Genomic DNA, 22,617 nt, shown 5'->3' on the forward strand with positions numbered 1-22,617 from the left:
CTCCCTCCTTACCATAGAATTATGTAGCCTCCCTCCTTGAAAAAACAAGAAACCACACCTAAGATACCCTTGTTAGCTGTAAAGGGCTTTATCCTTATGATTAAAGCAGAGGTCTGACCACAGTCAGTACTTTACAATTGACAATATTCAAAGAGAAAGAAAAGTACCCCGCTTGATCAATTAAACTAAAGCGGTCACAATATTGGCTATACTTTTACCTTTCACCCAAAACTACTACCTGTAATTTTCCATCCCTGGGACACCACAAAGGTGGAGAAGGCAGAGTAACCGGGACTGTGGTCTCATTGTTTAAACTAAGCCCTAAGCTGTAGAAGGCTAATATAACCTATAAATCCACGACCTCCTGGGAATTCCGTAAAAGAAGCCAAAAGAAGGTATGAGCCGAGCAGCAGACTGCAATATCACCACCCCACTATAAAAGTTATGCAAGAGAGTTGAATTTAAATAGTAAAAGCCAACTAAAAGATTTTGGGTAAGTAAAATCAGAAAACGCCGACTTTTTTAGTCATAACCTCACCACAGCACATATTAATATACTCAATAAGGGCCTGTCCTTTTCACCCACTTTCCATTTGGATATTTTTGAGACTGTCAAAGATCTCAATTTATTTGCCAGAAAACTGCTTTTTAAAAAAGTATTTTGGGAAAGATAAAATAGATGAAGAAGAGAATTTAACGGATACAGAACTAAGAGCCTTACAAGATCTGGAGGAATTACTCCAAGAGAATTTAGAGGATATTTTAATTAAAATTAGTGTGATTCCTCCATCATATGAATGGAAAAAGAAACTCAAAAATAAACCATTATTTACTCCTGCATCGAACATATGCCCCAATGTTGGTATCTTTCTTAATCTGTTTATTCGGGATATATTAACACTTCAACCTCATATCTATGAGAATAATTTATCAAGGGATGAGTGTTAATGTGTTAATTTATCAAGGGATGAGATTAAACCCTCGGATAAGGGTGGGAACATTGTATTATGGCCCAATGAGATGTAACTGAAGGAAGCTGAGAAACAATTATCATCCATTAGCTACAGGGAAATCTTGGGGGACCCTACAGAGAATTTCAAACTAAATTATGACAACATGCTCAAGGAAGCCTTCAAGGATAATCTAATATCTAAGAAAGAAAAACAATTTCTAATGGTAGAGAGCCCAAGGGTAGCCACAATCTACTTTCCAAAATTCATAAAAATCAGGTAAATCCTCCTGGAAGACCTATTGTGTCAGGGAATGGCAACTTTGCAGAAAAAGCCAGTCAATATCTAGACCTTAGAATAAGACCCATGGTTGAAGGCTTGGAATCCTACGCTAGAGATACACTGGATGTCCTATCCCAAATTGAAAAAATGGGAAGTAAGAAATCGATTTATCTCATGACTCTAGATGTAGAATCCCTATATACGTAAATCAAGCATGAATTAGGCTTAGAAGCCTTGAGATATTTTCTGACTAAATATTTGGGAGAGGAGGAACAGATGATAGAATTTTTATGCAAATTAATGAGATTTGTGTTGAATTACAACTATTTTACATTTAATAATAAATTCTATCTGCAAACACAAGGAACTGCCATGGGTACATCATTTGCTCCTTTGTATGCAAATTTGTTTTTGGGATATTGGGAAAAAACTGTGGTCAATAATATTGTTATGTCATCATACCGGTCCAAAATCCTGGAATGAATTAGGTATATCGATGATATACTAGTGATATGGGAAGGCACCAAGGAGGAAGCTACAGAATTTGTGACCGAACTAAATGATAATGATCAGAATATTAAGATAACTATGGAACTCCCCGATAAATCCATCTCTTTCCTGGATCTCCATATTGAAATTACTAATGAGGGAAATTTAGTGACCAAAAATTTCAGAAAAGCAACGGCCACCAATTCCCTATTAAGCTTTTCTAGCTTCCATGCACACTCTGTAAAAACATCTGTCCCTACCGGGAAATTCTTAAGATTTAAACGCAATTGCTCATCTCTGGAATATTTTAAAGAACAGGCCAAGGAACTTAAAACCAGACTCAGACAAAGAGGCTACTCTGGTAAAATAGTGAAAAATGCTTACCAAAGAGCACTAGTTACTGAAGGAACTGAGTTATTGGTAACAAAAGATAAAACACAAGAACCTAATAACATTGTCAGATTCATAACTACAAATAACACCAATAGTTAGCAGATACAAATAATTTTAGATATACATTGGCCAATATTATTGGAAGATAATACCACACAGATGCTAAAAACAAGGATTCAGCAGTGCTGCAGTGCTATTAGAACTGCAGGGAATGAAAACAAAAATGATAAAACTATATCTACCGTTGCTCAACATTTTAAAAAATTACACAGTATGGATCCAGCAAGAATGAAATTTTGGCCATTGGAGAAGGTTGAACTGGGAATCCGGAAAGGGAACCTTCAACAAGCTCTTTTAAAACAAGAAAGTTACTGGATCTTCAAAATGAACACTGTGTTCCCGAATGGAATAAATTAAAATAATCTATTTAAATCATTTATTTATTACAATTTATAGCAGTCTTTTTTAACAATTCATTTATAAATTTTAATATAACAATAGAAGGTCATGGAGATTAAAACTATTCATGGGGTGTATAAACATATGGAAATATTTAATTTTAATAATAAATGTATAATAACATTTTGGTTTTAAAATAATATAAACATAAATGAATAAGAGCAGTTAAAAATTGATCTGCGCCTCAGTGATTGTTAGAAAATGAAAGCTTCCCTAAAAATCTATAGAGAAATAACTAACAAGGGCTCCTATGAAGTTCCCTAATTTAAATAGTCAATGGAGATTAGCATGTTTAGAGATTCCCTCTGTGCGAGATAACACAGCAACGTGACGTAGGAACAATAGCAAAAGTGAAATATGTATGAGGGAAGGACACAGTACTATTAGCAAGCTCTCGCGATAGCTTCATATTGAACTGTGGGGCTCGTGTGGGAGAATGACATAGTCTCGCGAGAATTCTAGGGTGACGCACAATGCGGAAGTGATTTAAATCACGCGTCCCGGTCATTACAGGTAGTAGTTTTGGGACAACTTCACCCACTATCTTTTCATTTTCTTCCTCATTTCATGAATTCAAGCAGTTTGATTCTAGTTTTTATCCTATGAATTTGTGGTCACTAAAAATCAACTATACCGTATAATCAACTTTCCTAATTTTATTTATTATTATTTATTGGCACAGCACTTTCAAGCACTTTAAGGTTTATGAACTAATTTTGAAGTCCTCCTTAGTGTTCTAATTAAATAATTTTCTTCTATCGATTTGAGTAACGCTGCTACACAACTATTTAAAACTCTAGTAAGGGGACTTTTTTTGAAATGTGGTTTTATATGTGGGATTGGTTACTATTTACTGGTTGATTTAGCCGGTAGAATTCTTGTAATCCACTGCACTGCACTTTATAACTTTTTCAAGTGATTGTTCTATCCTAATAGATAACCAGTGCAGTTCCTATCAGGTTGTGTACACATAATTATTTAAATCCAAATTGAATTGGTGATGAATAAGGTAAAAGTATAGTCAATATTGTGACTGCTTTAGTTTAATCGATCAAGCGGGGTACTTTTCTTTCTCTTTGAATGTAGCCTCCCTCCTTGCCATCTAATTATGTAGCCTGTGCATGGGGATTACCATTAGGTCCTCCATTCTGGCACAGAAATAAGATTTTGAGATAATGCAAGGCTTGCATTAATAAGTGTCCACAAAATGGCAGCTGCCTGCTTCTATAATTATGAATTACCAGGCTGAAGTAAACAAGATTTAAATAATTTATATAGTATAAGTAAAGTATATTTTGCTTGACTAACATTCTAAAATCGGATTTGGAATTATTTCTTAAGGTGACAGGTCCCCTTTAAAGGATAAGGAATAATTCCTACCTGGTGCCTACATTTTTTCGACTACTTTACATAGCTTGCAACTTAGAACATTATTATTTGTTTTTTGGTTTCGTATAAGAACACTCAGAGCCGGATTAAGATTAAACAGGTCCCTCGGCAAGGTAGTGCTTCTGGGCCCCCCCACCACCATGCCTTGAACCACCGAAAGTTATAGTTGTAAAAAAAGCACTGCTACGGTAGCGCATACCTCCCAACATTTTGGAAATAGAAAAAGGTACAAAAAAAGGATGAGCACAATCAGCGCGTCAACCAAAAAGTGGTGCGTCAAGGAGAAGCGGCATGCTCAGGTTTCCCCTCCACCTCCCAGGTATGCTCACACTTTTTTAACCATAGACTAACTAAGGAACCTGCCAGGAACTGCTGAGAGATAGTTTTGGATAGGAAGGGCTACCGTTACAAATATCCATGAATAGATGTAGTCACTGTAAAGAGCATTATTCTCACCTAGTGGTAAAAGTTGCCTGGCAAAAAGTAGCACACTGCTATCATGTGGAATGTTTAGAATAGACTGCCAAAGTTTGAGCGTGTGAGACTAAATTAAATTTTAACCTTCTGGATTCTTATGACCCTCCAGAGCATAGGCAAGTACTGGGGAAAGAACAATGTAAGTACTGGGGAAAGAACAATGTAAGAAAATGTATTTTCAGTTGATAATATTGAAGTAGGGTGTTCTGAACATGCTGAGCACAATATTGGATTTAGTGACAGCACCATATTCAGGCAGAGATCTTAGAGAATACAACCTAGATATCTTGATGGCCACACCCCCTAATTACCATGTTCATTTTACAAAATTTGGCAGGTTATGAAAGTTTGAACATATTTCTGTTTTTTTTTCAGTTATTAGTTTTGCACGGTCCCTCTCCCAAAGACCCTTCACAAATTACTTTGCCACAAAATCATTTTTTTGTAGTTTTATTTTTCCTCAGTTCTGTCTGCCCCCTCCCTCACTCCCTGCAACAGTCCCACAGCCCCTTTTCAATTTTACCCCCAGATCACTTTCAAATGGCTACAGAACAGCCTGACCTGACTGCCCCTCCTCCTCCTCAGAAGCCAGTCAGAGTCCCATTCCCAGAGATCATTTACAAATTACTTTGCCCCCAAATAATTTTTTTTTGTAGTTTTTTTTCCAGTTCTGTCTGCTCCCCTCCCTGCCCCAGCAGCCCCTTTTCAATTTTTCCCCCAGATCACTTTGAAATGGCTACAGAACAGCCTGGCCTGACTGCCCCCTAATCCTCCTCACAAGTCAAGCCAGTCAGACAGTCCCAGACCAAGTCTTCAAAAATATACTAAAACAATTTTTAAAAAAATTTCAGCCTGCAGCAGCCACTGCCACGCACTTGCTGTTGCTGCACCGAGTGGCGGACCAGACACAAAAAATAAATAGATCGTAAGGCAAATCACAGATTTTTATTTAGGCAATAACAACACGGTAAAGTTTAGGCGCCAACTGAAGCTCTTCTTCTTCTTCTTCTTTGTTTTATTGGCGGGTTGCAACCAACTTTAACAGGTGCATATCGCCACCTACTGTACCGGGGTGTGTAATATCAAGGTTTCTTTATTCCTACTTCCTTAAAAAAAAAAAAAAAAAACTTTGTCCTGTTTATATTTCTGTTTCTAATCCTGTATTTTTAAGAAATACAAGAAGTGCTCTACTACTTTCCCTTGTTTTCTCCCAAGTCCCTAGGATCCCTAGTAGAAAACTGAAGCTCTTCCTGCGCACACCGAGGGTTTTATTGCCTTTGGCGATCCTCCCCCCAGTGATGCAATGGCGTCGCGCGCACTATGACGTCAGCGCGCCCGTCGGTCGTGGCGTCACTGTCTGTCGCCGCGACGTTAGGTGGCCCGGAACCCGGAAAACTTCTTAGGCATTTTTTTTCCTGGCCGGGCCCCTAGAGCTAGGCTGGCCCTAGGCAAGTACCTAGGGCGCCTATATATTTGTCTTTATTGGTCTGACAAAAGACGTTTAGACAAAGGCTACATCGTTTAACCAGCGGTTTATTGTAGTCTGACACGGACGTATTATTTCTCATTGTTACGCCCCCAATGCGTCTGTCGCGTCACTGAGCGTCTAGTCTCGTTGTCGCGAGATGAGACTTGTGACGTCTACATGAGGAAGCCGGCTGGAGTCAAGGACCTGCACGTTTAGATGGTGTTGTATACAGCGAGCCGGAACTGCGGACTTTAGGAAAGCGGGACTATTGGGCCGTATGGATTAGGCGAGTGGTACGTGCTCCCCTCCAGCAACTGCACCAATACTTACAGCTGTGTGTCGAGGTCGGATCAGTCACGGGGAGAAAGTGTGTGTCACTTATATGTTAGCTAAATGTGATTGGGCAGCGTGGCATGCAACATGGAACTGAGCTCTACGCCTTAAAGGAGTAGTTACCCTTTAAGTTATAAAATTCCCTATTTTTACCAATTTAATTTTTTAATTATAGTTTTTAAATAATTTAATATCGTTTTCTTCTTTTCAAATTTCAAATCGGGGTGTCACTGAGCCCCTGCATAGGATAAATGAAAAAAACCCTAATTTTGTAGGCAATTACAAGTAATATATGGTGTTGCTTTTACATGGTACTAAACATTAATATTATCTTTAAAAATAGCCCCTTTATTGGAGCTCCCTATAGATTTTCTCTGGTCCCTGTCGGAGTGGGCGTGTACTAACAGTCCCTGCCAGAAGCACAGTAGGAAGGAAAGAGAGTGCGGGTACCTTCTTGAATTACTATATATATATATATATATATATATATATAATTTTTTTTATTTATATATTCTGGTCTCCGTTTAAACCACTGACTGATTTGCTAGGGTATGTTTAACCCTAGCAAACCGATAGCTGCTGCAATTCCAAACTGCAGAGTTGCTGAACAAAAATCTAATCAAATAAATTATTTAAAAAGAGAGAATTTTTCAGACTAGCACTGTCTACATCTTACTACATTCATTTAAAGGTTAACCACACCTTTAAAAGTCTCCTTAAAAAAGTCAAACTGCAGTTTCCCATGCAAGAAATATATCGGGGGGGGAGTCGTAAAGAGAAGGAGAAAAAAAATGGAAATTGTTCAAAAGGAAAGCTATTTGCAAACACCAGTTTATAAGCAGTTTAATAACACAATAACAAGGAACAAGGGAAAGTTGTGCTCACCACTAATTTTTAAAACCATTAGGCGGGGGTGCAATGAGGCTGTGACCACAAAATACATATAGACAAATACAAGATTCCTCTGCACTCAACCCATTATCAATATATTTAAGACATTGAGACATTTTGTGCATGCTGTTACTGAAAAATGCCTTACCCTTTAAACAAAACAGGGATTGTTTGTCCATATATTGCAATATATTTAAGCTGGCCAACTATGTCAAAGTCATCCCATATCTGGCCAGTCCTATGCTCAATTTTCATCTGATTCATTAAGAATTCAATTGCTTCATTATACATTTTACACAGGGACTAAGTTTTACCTGCAACTTACTTGCTGCTTTCAAAGAACTCCCAAACTTGGCTGCCCTTTTATTAGACACCAGTGGGATCACCTGACTAGAGCTGGGAAGGGTGGGGGCTACAACATGGAGCTGGTCACTGCTCCTGTATAACTATAACAAACAAGGGAAAGTTTTGCTCACCATTAATTGTCTTGTATGTGACAATAACAAGGAAATTGTGTTGGACATTTTTTAGTACAGATATAGCCCTTCAACCAATTGCAAATTGTCTCCATATCACTCTTTATATCATACTAAAAGTTGTCTAAAAGGTCAAAAACAACTTTAAAGGTACTTTTATGTTAACTTTTAGTATGTTATAGAATGGTCAATTCTAAAGAACTTTTATATTTTATATAAATATTTATTTTTTATAGTTTTCTCATTATTTGTCTTTTTTTTCTGACTCTTTTCAGCTTTCAAATAGGGGTCACTGACCCCATAAAAAACAAATGCTCTTTAAAGCTACAGATTTATTGTTATTGCTACTTTTTATTACTCACCTTTCTATTCAGGCCCACACATATCTATAGTTCTGTCTCTTATTCAAATCTGCGAATGGTTGCTAGGTTAAGTTGACCCTAGCAACCATACTGCTTTGTCTGTAGTTATGCCCCTGGTCTTGTGTATTCTATTATAAATGTGAATACAACCTACTGGCAGTAAAAAAAACTAAGTAGGTTGCAACCACGACATAAATCGTGAGTGGCCTTTTAAGAAATCCAGAGTTTCTCTTTATAAGCCAGTGTATTGTGAGCATTGTACATGTAGCATTAGAGAAATCACCAATCAGTTGTTCCTGGATCTGTTTGGTCAGCAAATAGCTTGTAGTGATTGGTCTGGAACAAAGCTGATGTGCAGGAGGTTGAATGATAATGGGAAGAGATCATGGTGCCGTTTTGCTGGTTTGTTTTTTCAGTAGGCCATAAATAATGAACACAGGGTTTATTACAATTGCACTGGCTCTACATGATAAACTATTTTGTAAGTCTAAAGGACATGATGAGGTTTGGGATGATTTATTGTGTATGGTTTTAAAGGTTTTTCCATATTGTTTTCCTAGACTGTGCTGTTGGCAAAATGTTTGTTCTAGCAGAGATGGTGGATACAGTCCGTACGAATCCCTGGCAATTCGAGAGGAAGTTGAATGACTCCATAGCAGAAGAGCTCAATAAGAAACTAGCAAACAAGGTAGGAACATTAGCAAAACATTTTTACTGTGTTCACGGTACAAGGAGCTCGTTTAGGAATAGAGAGGTTCCAGGCTTCTCTTAAATAGGGTTACAGTGGTGTGAAAAACTATTTGCCCCCTTCCGGATTTCTTATTCTTTTGCATGTTTGTCACACAAAATGTTTCTGATCATCAAACACATTTAACTATTAGTCAAAGATAACACAAGTAAACACAAAATGCAGTTTTTAAATGAGGGTTTTTATTATTTAGGGAGAAAAGAAATCCAAACCTGTGTGAAAAAGTAATTGCCCCCTGAACCTAATAACTGGTTGGGCCACCCTTAGCAGCAATAACTGCAATCAAGCGTTTGCGATAACTTGCAGCGAGTCTTTTACAGCGCTCTGGAGGAATTTTGGCCCACTCATCTTTGCAGAATTGTTGTAATTCAGCTTTATTTGAGGGTTTTCTAGCATGAACCGCCTTTTTAAGGTCATGCCACAACATCTCAATAGGATTCAGGTCAGGACTTTGACTAGGCCACTCCAAAGTCTTCATTTTGTTTTTCTTCAGCCATTCAGAGGTGGATTTGCTGGTGTGTTTTGGGTCATTGTCCTGCTGCAGCACCCAAGATCGCTTCAGCTTGAGTTGACGAACAGATGGCCGGACATTCTCCTTCAGGATTTTTTGGTAGACAGTAGAATTCATGGTTCCATCTATCACAGCAAGTCTTCCAGGTCCTGAAGCAGCAAAACAACCCCAGACCATCACACTACCACCACCATATTTTACTGTTGGTATGATGTTCTTTTTCTGAAATGCTGTTACTTTTTTACGCCAGATGTTACGGGACGCGCACCTTCCAAAAAGTTCAACTTTTGTCTCGTCGGTCCACAAGGTATTTTCCCAAAAGTCTTGGCAATCATTGAGATGTTTTTTTAGCAAAATTGAGACGAGCCTTAATGTTCTTTTTGCTTAAAAGTGGTTTGCGCCTTGGAAATCTGCCATGCAGGCCGTTTTTGCCCAGTCTCTTTCTTATGGTGGAGTCGTGAACACTGACTTTAATTGAGGCAAGTGAGGCCTGCAATTCTTTAGATGTTGTCCTGGGGTCTTTTGTGGCCTCTCGGATGAGTTGTCTCTGCGCTCTTGGGGTAATTTTGGTCGGCCAGCCACTCCTGGGAAGGTTCACCACTTGCCATTTGTGGATAATGGCTCTCACTGTGGTTTGCTGGTGTCCCAAAGCTTTAGAAATGGCTTTATAACCTTTGAAATTGAACTCAGGTGTGATAAACCACAGTTAAGTTATTTTTTAACAAGGGGGGCAATCACTTTTTCACACAGGCCCATGTAGATTTGGAGTTTTTTTTCTCCCTTAATAACGTAAACCTTCATTTAAAAACTGCATTTTGTGTTCAATTATGTTATCTTTGACTAATAGTTAACGGTTTTTGATGAGCAGAAACATTTAAGTGTGACAAACATGCAAAAGAATAAGAAATCAGGAAGGGGGCAAATAGTTTTTCACACCACTGTATATGCAGGAGGTCATGTAGCTGGAGACATTTCGTAGTCCTACTTTTAATAAAACCCCTGAAAATACTTATACTGGGTGCTCTTTTTGGACAGGCTACTAAATGTGCCCTGTTTGAAGTAACACACAGTAACATGTCTACAACATGTAGTGACCGTGAAGTGGCATTATACACGGGCCTTTTTAATAAAGCATTATATGATCAGTGCATCCTCAGTTTGTTTATTAGTTGCAAGGGCCATAAGTCAGCTTAATGGTCCTGTAATGCCTGATTCAAATTCTTTAGTAAATATATTTTAAAATGATGTGTGTTTTTTATTGCCTATATAATATACTTTTTATATAAGGTATGTATATGCACATACAAAGGCATCGTCATGCTCTTAATCCACCTGCTCACTCTAAGAGGGAACCTGTTCAACCTCAATTAAAATCCTTAGCATGGCTGCCTGTTAATAAGCAAAGAATAGTATAAAAAATTCTTCTGCTAACATTCAAAGCCCTTCACTACATTTATTTACCTGTCTCACTGTTCCTTCCTGGCCGTCTCCTCCTTTCCTCTCAGAGCCACCATCTCTTAATTCACACCCACTATTATCTCTCCTTTAAAACCTTTCTATCTCTCTGCTCCTTACCTCTGGAATTCTATCCCTGAATTACTCCATAGGAAACACTCGCTCAGCCTGAAAAAAACCTCAAATTCTACCTTTTGCAGGACTAGAACAGTATCTAGTCTAGTCCAGTCCTGGCACTTAAGGGATTGTGCCCAAACCTCTGTTCACTGTTTCCCTTCAATTTATGCCTGTATGTTAATTACTCTCATAGATGGTAAACTCTACAGGTCATGGGCACATTACCTTCTGTGCCCTTACCACATGGCATTTATTGTCTGTATATTTATTTATTTATTTATTTATTACAATGTTTGTCCTCCCTGTGTGTACTTTTTTACATTGTTAGATTGTACAACACTGTGTATTATTGTAGCAATATAAATAAAGTTATACAAACATGTTCCCATTATGCATGTATTAGTGAACATAGTTTCAAATATAATGTACTTCTGGCAAGAATTTGTAAATATTCAGTGATTAGATCAGTTACTACACAAAGATTTCCCTTTGGCACTAAATCTCTGCTTGTACATGCCCAGCTTTACATATAGGCCAAAAAAAAAAAAAAAAGACTCTAACTCTGATGTGAATGGTAGATTTAAGTGATAGATAGGATGTCTACTCATCCTAATATCGGTTCTCTCTTCCTCACTATGGGAAACAATTAGAAGATTTGATATACCCAGCTGATCAATACTGTATGAAAATTGATTCTAGTATTCTTCTTGATGATGCATTCTGTACAAAGTTATTTTGGGTAGTACCCTTTTATGTTGTCAGCTATTTAGGTAGGGGTAGCATGATAGGAGGGATTTTATGCACAAACACATTGTGATGTATTATATATAGCATTTGTGGAACAAAAATATTGCAAACTTTACTTAAAAATCATTAGCCTGGGGGGCGGAGCTAACCGCCATGCTGATCGGTCGCACTATCTGAGCGCTCCGTGTAGCGAAGCCATACCGCGGTGAATTGCGGGGCCTCCTGTCTTTCAAACATCGCCACAAATCTTCAGCGACCCCAGAGGACCCTGCAGATAGCAACATGTCCAGTGCTAAGCAACGTGGGTCACAGAGAGACTTTTTCAAACGCCAAGCACCTGGCCCGGATAAAAACCAAGATGGCGCTGGCTCCCCTTCTAGTAGTCCGGAACAGAAAAAGGCTACTTCTCATGCCTCATGCCTGAAAAAGCAGGACCTGGACACAGGTTTGGAATCTTTATTTACCAAATTATCAGCTACGTTTCATACTGAGCTCAAGTCAGCAGTTACTGATCTTACCAAAGAAATTACTTCATTGGGTTCACGTATTGACACACTAGAAGGGAAGCATGACACGATGGTGCAGGCCCATGACGCACTTCAGGAGCAAGTACACTCCTTACAACGTAATGTTACAGCGCTTAATCTTCACATAGAAGATCTAGACAACAGATCAAGGCGTAATAATGTTCGCCTTAGGAATGTACCAGAATCTGCTACAGACCTGCACAAAGTTTTTGACTTACTGTTCTCTAAACTGCTACCAGAATATAGCCCAGATTTACTTATTCTCGACAGGGTGCACAGGGCCCTTCGCCCTAAGCCACAACAAGGCGAACCCCCACGAGATGTTATCGCCAGACTTCATTACTTTGAAACAAAGGAGGATTTGCTTGCTTCTGCTAGAAAACACCCAGCAGTAGAACTGGAAGGGGAGACGCTCCATTTATTCCCAGATGTAGCACCGTCTACATTGCAGAAACGCCGCGAGCTTCGTCCTATTACCCTGCTACTGCAACAGTCAGGGCTCAAATATAGATGGGGATTCCCTTTTCGCCTTACCGTATTGAAAAACGGATCGCTCTTTTCAATAACTGATCCTGTTGAAGGCCCATCGCTATTGACTCGGCTTGGTCTCGCTGATACAGAACTTTCTTCTCCTGTGAAGAAAAATTTTCCTCCAACACTGCATCCTATTTGGGAAACGAAACAGCTGAGAAGTTCCTGAACTGGCTCATTTCTTGATTGTGCTACTCGACAACCACAGTCGCAGCAATCCCCAGAAATGGCTTATTTGAAATCGACATCAGGAATACATAGTTTTCCACCTTGCTTTACTAACACTGTGTGGCCCACTACATGTTAATCTCGGAATGTGAATATTGGTTCACCTTACTGGAAGTTCTATCTTTGTTCATATATACCGGTTGGCTGGCTTTTTTCTCCCCCCTACACGACCATGGATCGCTGCGGCGAAGCCACACAGCGAGGTCTATGGTCTACTTGAGGATCAGGTATCCTCAGGCACTGTTGATACTTTTATCACGATTTTTCTTCTTTTTTCTTGTTTTTCTTTTTTCTCCTTTTTTTTCTTTTTTTGACAATTTGAAATTTTTTATTCTTGTTTTTATTGCTGTTACAATGAAACCGACGCTCAGGGACAATTTCTATGAGACATTAACTGTACCTGTATTCCCGATTTGGCTAATAGTTTTAGCTGCACTTCTTCAAACTTTTTCGTTTACTGTTCAGCATCCTGTTCCTAGAGATCTTGAAGCTATACGTACTATGATTGACTTCAATGATTGGTTCAAGCATGGCCTATTTTACACCTTACACTCATATGGTTATCATGAGCATATGGCTGACCAGCTATTGGCGATAAAGCTAATAACTCATACTGCAGTTTGTAAGTTTTTACCGGGTTTTCCCGAACATTATGTATACTGTGACACTGAGATTTTGCCTTTTCATGTTGACTTTGAAGTTTGTCTCAAACACTGCTTAAGCGTTAATGATGTTTGGGTGATTTTCACTATGATTGTTACGATTGTTTACATAGGCCTGAATATCTGGTGTTTAAGATGGCTATAACTATCCTTTCGCATAATGTTAAAGGCCTTAATTCCCCTACAAAACGAAAAATGGCAGCTCAATACTATTTGCGCCATAAAGCTGACATAATAGGACTCCAAGAAACGCACTGGCAACACTCGGGACCTTCTCCCTATTTACACAAATCTTATTCTCAAATTTATGCAACATCTTATGCTGAAAAAAAGAGAGGTGTTGCCATTGCTTTTCGATCTCATTTAGCATTCATACCCTACAAGTCTATAATGGACCCAGAGAGTAGATATATATTATTACAAGGGACAGTACTGGGCTTTGACATCACGATAGTTAATGTATATGCGCCTTTCTCTGGCTTATTGACATTTTACTCCAAGGTTTTCAAGCTGTTACAACAGCACGCCAAAGGGATGGTAGTCTTACTGGGTGACTTTAATTTAGTAATGAACCCCACTATAGATCGTAAGGGACTACTTGCCAATACGTCAGCGGCCTCCCCAAAATTTTTGAAACGAATGTTGATTGAGGATTCGTTAATTGATACTTGGAGACACCTTCACCCAGATCAAACAGACTATACCTTTTATTCTCCTGTACACCACTCCTATTCACGAATCGATTACATTTTCCTATCTCAAGGTTACTTACCTCATCTAACTGCGGCAGAAATAGACCCAATATTTTGGTCAGATCACGCTTCTATAACCATTTCGATTCGGCTGCCCTCTACTTTACCAGGCAGGCCCTCTTGGCGTCTAAACGACTCTTTGTTGGCTAATTCCATGATACGAGATCAGATATCACAATCTATTGAGAATTATTGGAAAGAGAATCTTGATGAAGAATTATCAATGGGCACGCTATGGGCTGCACATAAATGCACCATCCGGGGGGAAATAATAAGACTTGCTACCCAGAATAAAAAAATGGTTACTGATCAGATATCCGCATTAGAATCCACAATACAACAACTGGACGCCTTGCATAAACAAAATCCATCCTCTGCAATTCATTTACAGCTATCAGAAGCCAGACACCAGTTAAATACACTGACACAAGGTAAAGCTGCTAAACAACTTAAATGGTTTCAGCAAAAACTGTTCCAAATTAAAGATAAACCTGACAAATTTCTGGCCAAAAAACTTAAACTTGAAAAAGGCTTTAAGCCTATTCATTCTATCCAGTCAGATACAGGAGAGGTGGTTCATAACCCCCTAGAAATAATAAAGGTCTTTCAGAAATTCTACACCAAATTATATGAGATACCCATTCCCGACCACACAATTAATAAAGAGGTATTATTCTCGGATGTAACCCTCCCTAAACTTACAATGGAAGAGCAGTCTACCTTGAACTCCCCTATTACTGCCTTAGAAATTGAAGAGTCCTTGAAATCTTTAAAAAAACTCGTCTAGCCCAGGCCCAGACGGTTTTTCGGCTCGGTATTACAAATCATTCAAAGCTCTCCTTCTACCACACTTAATTGTATTGTTTAATGATATGCTCCAAGGGCATTCAATTCCCCCAGAAATGGTACATGCCAACCTTTCATTGATTCCTAAACCTGGGAAAGACCATTCATCAGTCCAGAACTACCGTCCTATATCAGTGATTAATGTGGATATTAAGTTGTTTTCCAAGATATTAGCCACGCGTTTAAACCAATATTTACCAAGTTTGATACACCCAGATCAGACAGGCTTTATTCCTGGCCGACAAACAACTGATAGCATTCGTAAGTTAATCAACATAATAGCAGATGCGAATACTTCCCATTCTCAATTATTAGTATTGATGTTGGACATACAAAAGGCTTTTGATAGCGTGACTTGGCCATATCTTTTCCATATTCTCCCTAAATTTAACATTTCTGGTCCCTTTTTGGAGGCTCTTAGAGTACTCTATCAACACCCTATAGCATACATTAAATTTTTGAACCGTCAAACTTTACAAGTACCAATTCACAGGGGGACTCGTCAGGGGTGTCCTTTATCCCCTTTACTTTTTGCTTTAGCAATGGAACCATTAGCCCATCTTATCCGCAATGATGTAAACATTACAGGATATGTCAAAAATAATCAACCCCACAAGCTGAATCTTTATGCGGATGACCTATGTTTAACTTTAACCAAACCCCTGACGAGTCTCCCTAACTTATTCTCACTCTTAGATACTTTTGCCAAGATCTCAGGCCTCCGGGTTAATGTTTCAAAAACAGAAGCCCTACCGATTAATATCTCAAAACCTCACCTGAAATTATTGGAGCTGAACTTTCCATTTCACTGGCGAACTACTACGGTTGACTATCTTGGGGTTAAAATTACGAAAACATATCAAACGTTATATTCACTTAATTTCCCTACAATGTATAAAAAATTACAACGTTTCTTAACAGATTGGAATGCTTTGCATATCTCATGGTTTGGACGCATAACCGCGGTGCGCATGATTGTCCTCCCTAAGATACTATATTTATTTAGAGCCCTTCCTATTGCTGTAAAGTCCCAGGATCTTATGTTGCTACAGAAACAAATATGGCAATTTATATGGCAACATAAATACCATAGAATTAATAGAAATGTATTGTATCGCTCACGACTGCAAGGCGGTCTTAAGGTCCCCTACATAAGAAATTATTACTGGGCAGCTAGAATCGCACAAATAATACAGTGGCATAATGACTCAGGAATGCTCAGATGGGTAGAATTTGAGAATGATTCAATTTATCCCTTGCAAGTTAGAGCACTACTGTGGTTAACTACGAACAATATACAAAAATACCCTATTACTAACCCCATTGTTAAATTTCATATGCAACTTTGGAAATTGCTTAAACCGAGATTGTTACCAGTGGCTACTAATAGTTACATGCAAGCTCTGGTAGGAAATCCAGATTTCCCCCCAGGGATGGTTCATAGCGATTTTCAATGGTGGGCCTCTCAAAATTTCAATAAATTATATGATCTATTGTCCCTGCATGGGTTTAGAACTTGGAACTCATTAAAAGAGTCGCTCACAATCCACCCACGAGAGTTTTTACGTTATTCTCAACTTTCCCACTTTTATTTCTCACAACTACAAAAGAAACCTACATTAACTGGATCCTTATTTGAAAATCTCTGTAAAAATGCCCTACGAGCTAAAGGTCATATTTCCACTATATACTCCATATTAATTGAGGCTCCACCTTCCTCTTTACCTATGTATATGAAAGCTTGGGACAGGGATTTCAACCTATTATGGACTACAGAGGATTGGTCCAAAGTAATGGAATTCTCTCATAAATTTTCTCCCAATGTTGCCATACGGGAAATGGCTTACAAAGTAATTTCAAGATGGTATTACACACCAATGCGTAAACACAATTTTTCTCCTTCCTCTTCTCCTTTGTGCTTTAGAGGCTGTGGAGCACTAGGTGATTATAAACATTCGTGGTGGTCCTGCCCAGTAGTAGAGCAATTTTGGAATAGGGTAGTCCAAATTGCAGGTGACTTAACTGATTCCCCTATTACACGAACTCCTGAACATCTTTTACTGAATCACCCTAATCCAGATTTTAATAAAGTTACCAATGCTTTGCTATTTCAGATATGGGCAGCGGCGCGCTGGGTTGTTGCACTTAACTGGGTTTCCCCTACGCTTTCAATAACTCAATTCATTTCTAGACTCAACTACATTCAGGAAATGCATTTATTAACAGCCATTGCAGATAACAAAAAAGAAGTTTTTGACGATATATGGCAACCTTGGGAGAACTTTAAGAAATCCTCTGGTTTTTTGCTTTTGTTTCCTTAACTTAATTTCTTCCCACGAGTAATTCTACTTTTTCAGAGTCATTGAGAATACAACCTGTCATAACACACCGGTTTCCCAGTTAGGGAAAACTTAGCAATTTGAGAGCCACCCGTTTATTCTCTTTGTAGTCGCGCTATTGCCTACCCTGCCCTATTTAACTATGCAGGTTTCCTTACTCTTCCCCTTTTTTTTTTTTTTTTTTTTTTTTTTTTTTTTTTATTATTTTACTATTGGTTTTGGTTTATATTCTTTGCCTTTTCCTGTTGTTTAAGTGAAGTTGTAATACTTACCTTATGCTTTTGCAAGTTCATATTGTTGTAATGTCTTTCAATGTCTATTACATATGAAGCACCAAATGTGAAAAATGACGCAATGACAAGATTGTACTGTTACCATTTTGTTCACGAAATAAAAAAAAGATATGTTAAAAAAAAAAAATCATTAGCCTCCTCTTCCTTCTATTCTCTATAACTCGAAATAAAATGCTGTTTCTTTGTGCTTAGGTTGTATATAACGTGGGTCTCTGCATCTGCCTTTTTGACATTACAAAGCTGGATGATTCTTATATGTTTCCTGGTGATGGAGCATCACATACAAAAGGTAACACTGTTTTACAGTCTAAACTGTAGTCCGTTAGATATAGCTGACCTAAAGCTCCTAGCATTCCACCAATTACCAGTGGCAGTCAATAGGGTGCTGGCTGTTGCAGCTTCCCATTGACTGTCTACATGTAAAATATGAATGTACATATAGGTTAATATGTAGGTGAATTAATTAATTTACCTCTAGGTCATGTTGATCATTTTTCACTGCTAGGTTTGCTTTTTTAAGTGTTACCTGTAGTTCCTAAACCTGACTGTTTTGCCAACCTGACTGTCTCTTTTCAACCTGTCCGTTAGAAGCACAAATATGGCAGCCCCTCCTAGAGGAAGAAGAAAAAGCTTCAGGAAGTACTTTTATTGCAAAATTATAATGCTTGTGCAAAGACAATGTATATTTGATAACCTTTAAATCCAGGTGTTCAAGATCAAAAGATTTAACCATTAACATTGCAACACAAGCCTATGGGTAATCTTGCCCCACCAACAATTTAATGAAACATAGCACTTCTAAAGCAGGATAGGTTTAGTCTATTTTAACGTCTATATCATTTAATGTTTGTTTGATATTTACTTCTATTATGTCCTCAGAATGATTTTATGGAAGATTATAACTCTTATGACAGATTGTTGCATTCAGTTTTCCCCTGGCATCTGGCATTAAAAGATGGCGTTGGTTTCTGTTAGACTTGTCTTTTAAGCTGTTTGAGGGCTGGTGTCCCACTCATGGCAGAAGAAGCACCGAAGCTTGTCTGTGCCACCTGTTAATGGCTATAATGCAAATCCTAACACTATGCTCTGCCACAATCACAAAATGTACTGTTTATCATCAAGGGTTGCCTGTCACTCCTGATCAGCAGAATGCTCTTAGCAGCTGTTAGTGAGATTGCTAGTAGTTATTTTAAGGTTACTAAATTGCCATTTACCACCCAACAGTTTCCAGTAATGTGTGTATGTTGTTTCACCATTTAAATGGAACTGCATCTGGCAGCAGTATCAGAACACTAGCATTTGTAGTTGCATAACCAATAGAGCGACAGCCATGACCAAAGCAAAGACAATGTATTCTCTCTCTTACCAAATAACAAGATTGCATTATATTATTTCCCAATGGGAAGGAAAATTGGTCACAGGTTCATTTAACATTTCAAAGCACTATGGAACTGCTTTCTGACAGGTGATTGTTTCTCGTACTCAACAAGTCACATGGCTGGGGGCACCTGGGAAAGTGACAATATGTCTAGCCCCATGTCAGGTTTCAAAATTAAATATAAAGCAGATCTGTTTACTCTATTGAAAAACGGATTTCAGTGCAGAAGTCTACTGGAGCAGCACTATTCACGGATATGTATTGAAAAAAACATGTTTTCCCATTAAGAATAATAATACACCATAGGGACTTATGCTTAAGGAGCATTTTAAATGAGCAAATTGCATTCCATATCAACCCTATACAATACCAGAGACCCATATGATTTCTGGTCCCCATACATAATAACAGTTTTAAGAACTGATATAGATAATGTTAACTTTCAATCACCTTGGGCACCTTAGTCCAATCTCCTCTTTCTTCTTCATGCTCTTTTTATTCAAACTGTTTAGCTTCCAACTCCTTTCCTGCTATTCCTGCCTGTCCCCCCTCCCCCCACCATGCCCAATGAGAACAGTGGTACTTTCTGTAGTAGAATCACATATGCTTCATTTCAAGCCTTGAGAATTTGAACTAATTTTTCACGTTTTTTCAGGTATATATTTTTATGATTTCTTATGATATCCACATGTTTCTGCCTAGTTCATTAACCTTTTTTTGTATCCATGCAACTTTCAGTGCAGTTCCGGTATGTCGTGTTTCGTCCTTTCCTGGATGAGATCCTCATGGGGAAGATCAAAGGTTGTAGCCCAGAAGGTGTTCATGGTGAGTATGTGGGATTCTCTGGATCCCTCCATAAAGTAAATATGTAGACTTTATACCCATATACTTCGCTCAGCACTAGTATGTTGTTAGATATGTATCGATTCATTTCTTCTGGGAACATTCTGATTCTTATTTTGCTTAGATTCATTCCCATTAATCATTTACATTTCCAAACTGGAGAGCTGCTGCACAAAAAGTTAAATAATTCAAAAACTGAAAAAATAATAAATGAAGACCATTTGCAAATTGTCTTAGTATATCACTGTTTATATTATTATTATTATTATTACCACATTTCTAAAGTAACAATACAACAAATGTGTGTGTATTTATACAAATAAAAAATATAAATGTAAAATATATATGTGTTTTTAGAATGTTGCATGATTTTCAGATTGTGGCTTCCTTGGTGTGGGGAACTGATTTTTATAGTGTCTATATCCATTTAATTGAATTAATCTTGAAGTATTTTGTATGATGGACAGATAATAGCATTGTATCTACTGCTTAGATCTTCTTTTGTGGGTAGGAGACCGTGGAAGTATTTGATTCTGCTGGACATCTGTCTTGCTCAGCTCCATAATCTTGCAGATAATAAATGATTCTTTATTTCTCCTCCCAGTTTCTCTAGGCTTCTTTGATGATATTGTTATACCTCCGGAGTCCTTGCAGCAGCCAGCAAAATTGTATCCTTTGTGCTCACAGAGAGTGATGAGAAAGTAACTGGGAGATTCCGTCAGGCTGTTTAGTGAGTGTGCCCATATGCTGTGAACATTTCTTTGACTATTCTGCTGTCAGTGATGAGGCTGAACAGGTATGGGTGTGGGAGTATGAGACGGAGGAGGGTGCTCATGACCTGTACATGGATGTAGGTGAGAATATCCGATTCCGCGTGGTGGACGAGACCTTCATAGACACATCTCCAACTGGACCCAGCTCAGCAGAAGCCTCCTCATCAACGACTGCAGAGGAAACTCCTCGCAAAGAGGCACCCTACACATTAGTGGTGAGAACTTTAGTCGGGTCTTACATGGGGGAATTCATTTTGTTCAGTGTCACCACTAGGCAATGTTACAAATTCACTTGTGACAAAGGGGCATTTGTGATATTCAGAAGTGATCTGCCAGTAAGCTTACGGCTGGAGTTATAGAGTAAATGGGAACAGCAATTAATGTATTGTAACCCTTTGATCTTATGTCTCTCTAGGGGTCTATAAGTGAGCCAGGGTTGGGCTTGCTATCGTGGTGGAGCAACAACTGATTCCATGGAGCTGCGTTGCTATACAACATGGTCAGATCCTTATTGCTGGGGCAGGAGTCCATGCCAGTGAGGAATACACAGAGCATTGGCAATGAAAATGGGAGTATGTTACAGAGACATGTACTTTCTAAGGAAGCAATAGATTTAATATCTTCAATGAGTCTGCACTAGATTGTTGAAAAAAAGAGCTTTTGGTATCTATATTGTTTGTCATTTAAATCATACTTTCAGTTGACTTAAATCCCATTTGGATATTGAAAATGGGAACCCCAGAGTACAAAGCCACATCTTTGCTGTCAGGAGAGCTTTAATAATTTTTTTTTTTTTTTTTTTTTTTAAACAAGTAGTTCCACATAATTCTGATTAAATCTGTTTGGTGATGTGCAGAAATTTCAGTCAAACAGTAACCATGGCAGCGTGCTATGGAGCAACTACTGTAAATGGAAGCAATTATCACAACAGTTTCATAACACGGGGCAGATAAAGACATTGACTGGATCTATGTACAAGAAGAGTAGAATGACTATTTGTCACATTTCAAGTCCTTGCTTAAAGACAGCTTTAAATGGTTTGATAAGAATGGAAATAAGAGAAACTGAACAGAAATGAAGCAGATTTACAGCTATTGTTCCGTTGCTTCGTTTTTTCCCCCCCTCCTCCTGAGTATAATCTCAATGCAATTTCCAATAGCAGGGAGTAAGCTCACAATCAGCCAGACTATTTGCTTCAACTGATGCCTTAGTGAACTGGAAGCAACATCGCTTGGAGCCCAGATTCTATGGGAGATGGCCTTCCTGTATTTCGGAGCTTTCTGGATAACTGATCCTATACCTGTCTGGTAGTAACCTGCAGTTGGTGAAGCTCCACGTACCTTCCAACACTGGCACATGGACAAGATCTTGCACAGATTGATGAATTATTGATCAGACTCTACAGTAACTGAATCTGAGATGCTCAAAGTGACACCCAGTGATGTAAAGGGGAACTATCGCAAAAATGAAAATTGATTTGCTTCATCATACTGAAAGAAGAAACTTTCTAAATACAATAAATTAAAAATTCTGTACCATTTCTGAAATAATCAGGTGTATCTTCAATATTCCTTTCTCAGCATCTGTTTCTCTTCATTCAGGAGTTGGGTGTCAGATGAATGATCCAATATATCTTATAGGAGGCTCCTTTTGACTAGATTTATTAGAGCTCACTATTGAAAACCACCAGAAATCAGGTCTCTCTACATGCAGAATTTGCACAAAAAGGCAGTTATGGTTGTTTGTGCTAGAATCAATTATTTGAGTGAACTCTAATTTATCTGCTAGGAAAGGGCATCCCCCATAAGATATATTGAATCTTTTATCTGACAACCAACTGCTGCATGAAGACAGAATGAAGAGGAATAGTGAAGATAAACTGGATTATTACAGAAATA

General features: G+C 38.3%; 1 protein-coding gene across 2 annotated transcripts; it reads left to right on the top strand.

Annotated features, from left to right (window-relative positions):
- The first annotated feature begins 5,787 nt into the window (after window positions 1-5,787).
- Window positions 5,788-21,813, top strand: polr3h.L (polymerase (RNA) III (DNA directed) polypeptide H (22.9kD) L homeolog). Of its 2 annotated transcripts, none has more exons than XM_018258814.2 (7): window positions 5,788-6,200; window positions 8,530-8,657; window positions 17,918-18,014; window positions 19,842-19,928; window positions 20,551-20,614; window positions 20,727-20,934; window positions 21,135-21,813. In XM_018258814.2, the coding sequence occupies exons 2-7, from the start codon at window positions 8,547-8,549 to the stop codon at window positions 21,186-21,188; spliced, it is 621 nt and encodes a 206-aa protein (XP_018114303.1). In that variant the 5' UTR covers window positions 5,788-6,200; window positions 8,530-8,546; the 3' UTR covers window positions 21,189-21,813. The 2 variants fall into 2 exon arrangements, with proteins under 2 accessions (XP_018114303.1, XP_041446643.1); XM_041590709.1 differs by lacking the exon at window positions 5,788-6,200 and adding an exon at window positions 6,251-6,274.
- Window positions 21,814-22,617: the final 804 nt, after the last annotated feature.

The sequence above is a fragment of the Xenopus laevis genome, chromosome 4L (genome assembly GCF_017654675.1).
Source record: "Xenopus laevis strain J_2021 chromosome 4L, Xenopus_laevis_v10.1, whole genome shotgun sequence".
In the NCBI taxonomy this organism is placed as follows: domain Eukaryota; kingdom Metazoa; phylum Chordata; class Amphibia; order Anura; family Pipidae; genus Xenopus; species Xenopus laevis.

Bases quoted from the DNA above. Each gene is read 5' to 3' on its own strand.
- polr3h.L (XM_018258814.2), top strand. From the start codon at position 8,547: ATGTTTGTTCTAGCAGAGATGGTGGATACAGTCCGTACGAATCCCTGG. The intron at 18,015-19,841 runs GTAACACTGTTT...TGCAACTTTCAG, and splicing joins TGGAGCATCACATACAAAAG to TGCAGTTCCGGTATGTCGTG. The intron at 20,935-21,134 runs GTGAGAACTTTA...ATGTCTCTCTAG, and splicing joins AGGCACCCTACACATTAGTG to GGGTCTATAAGTGAGCCAGG.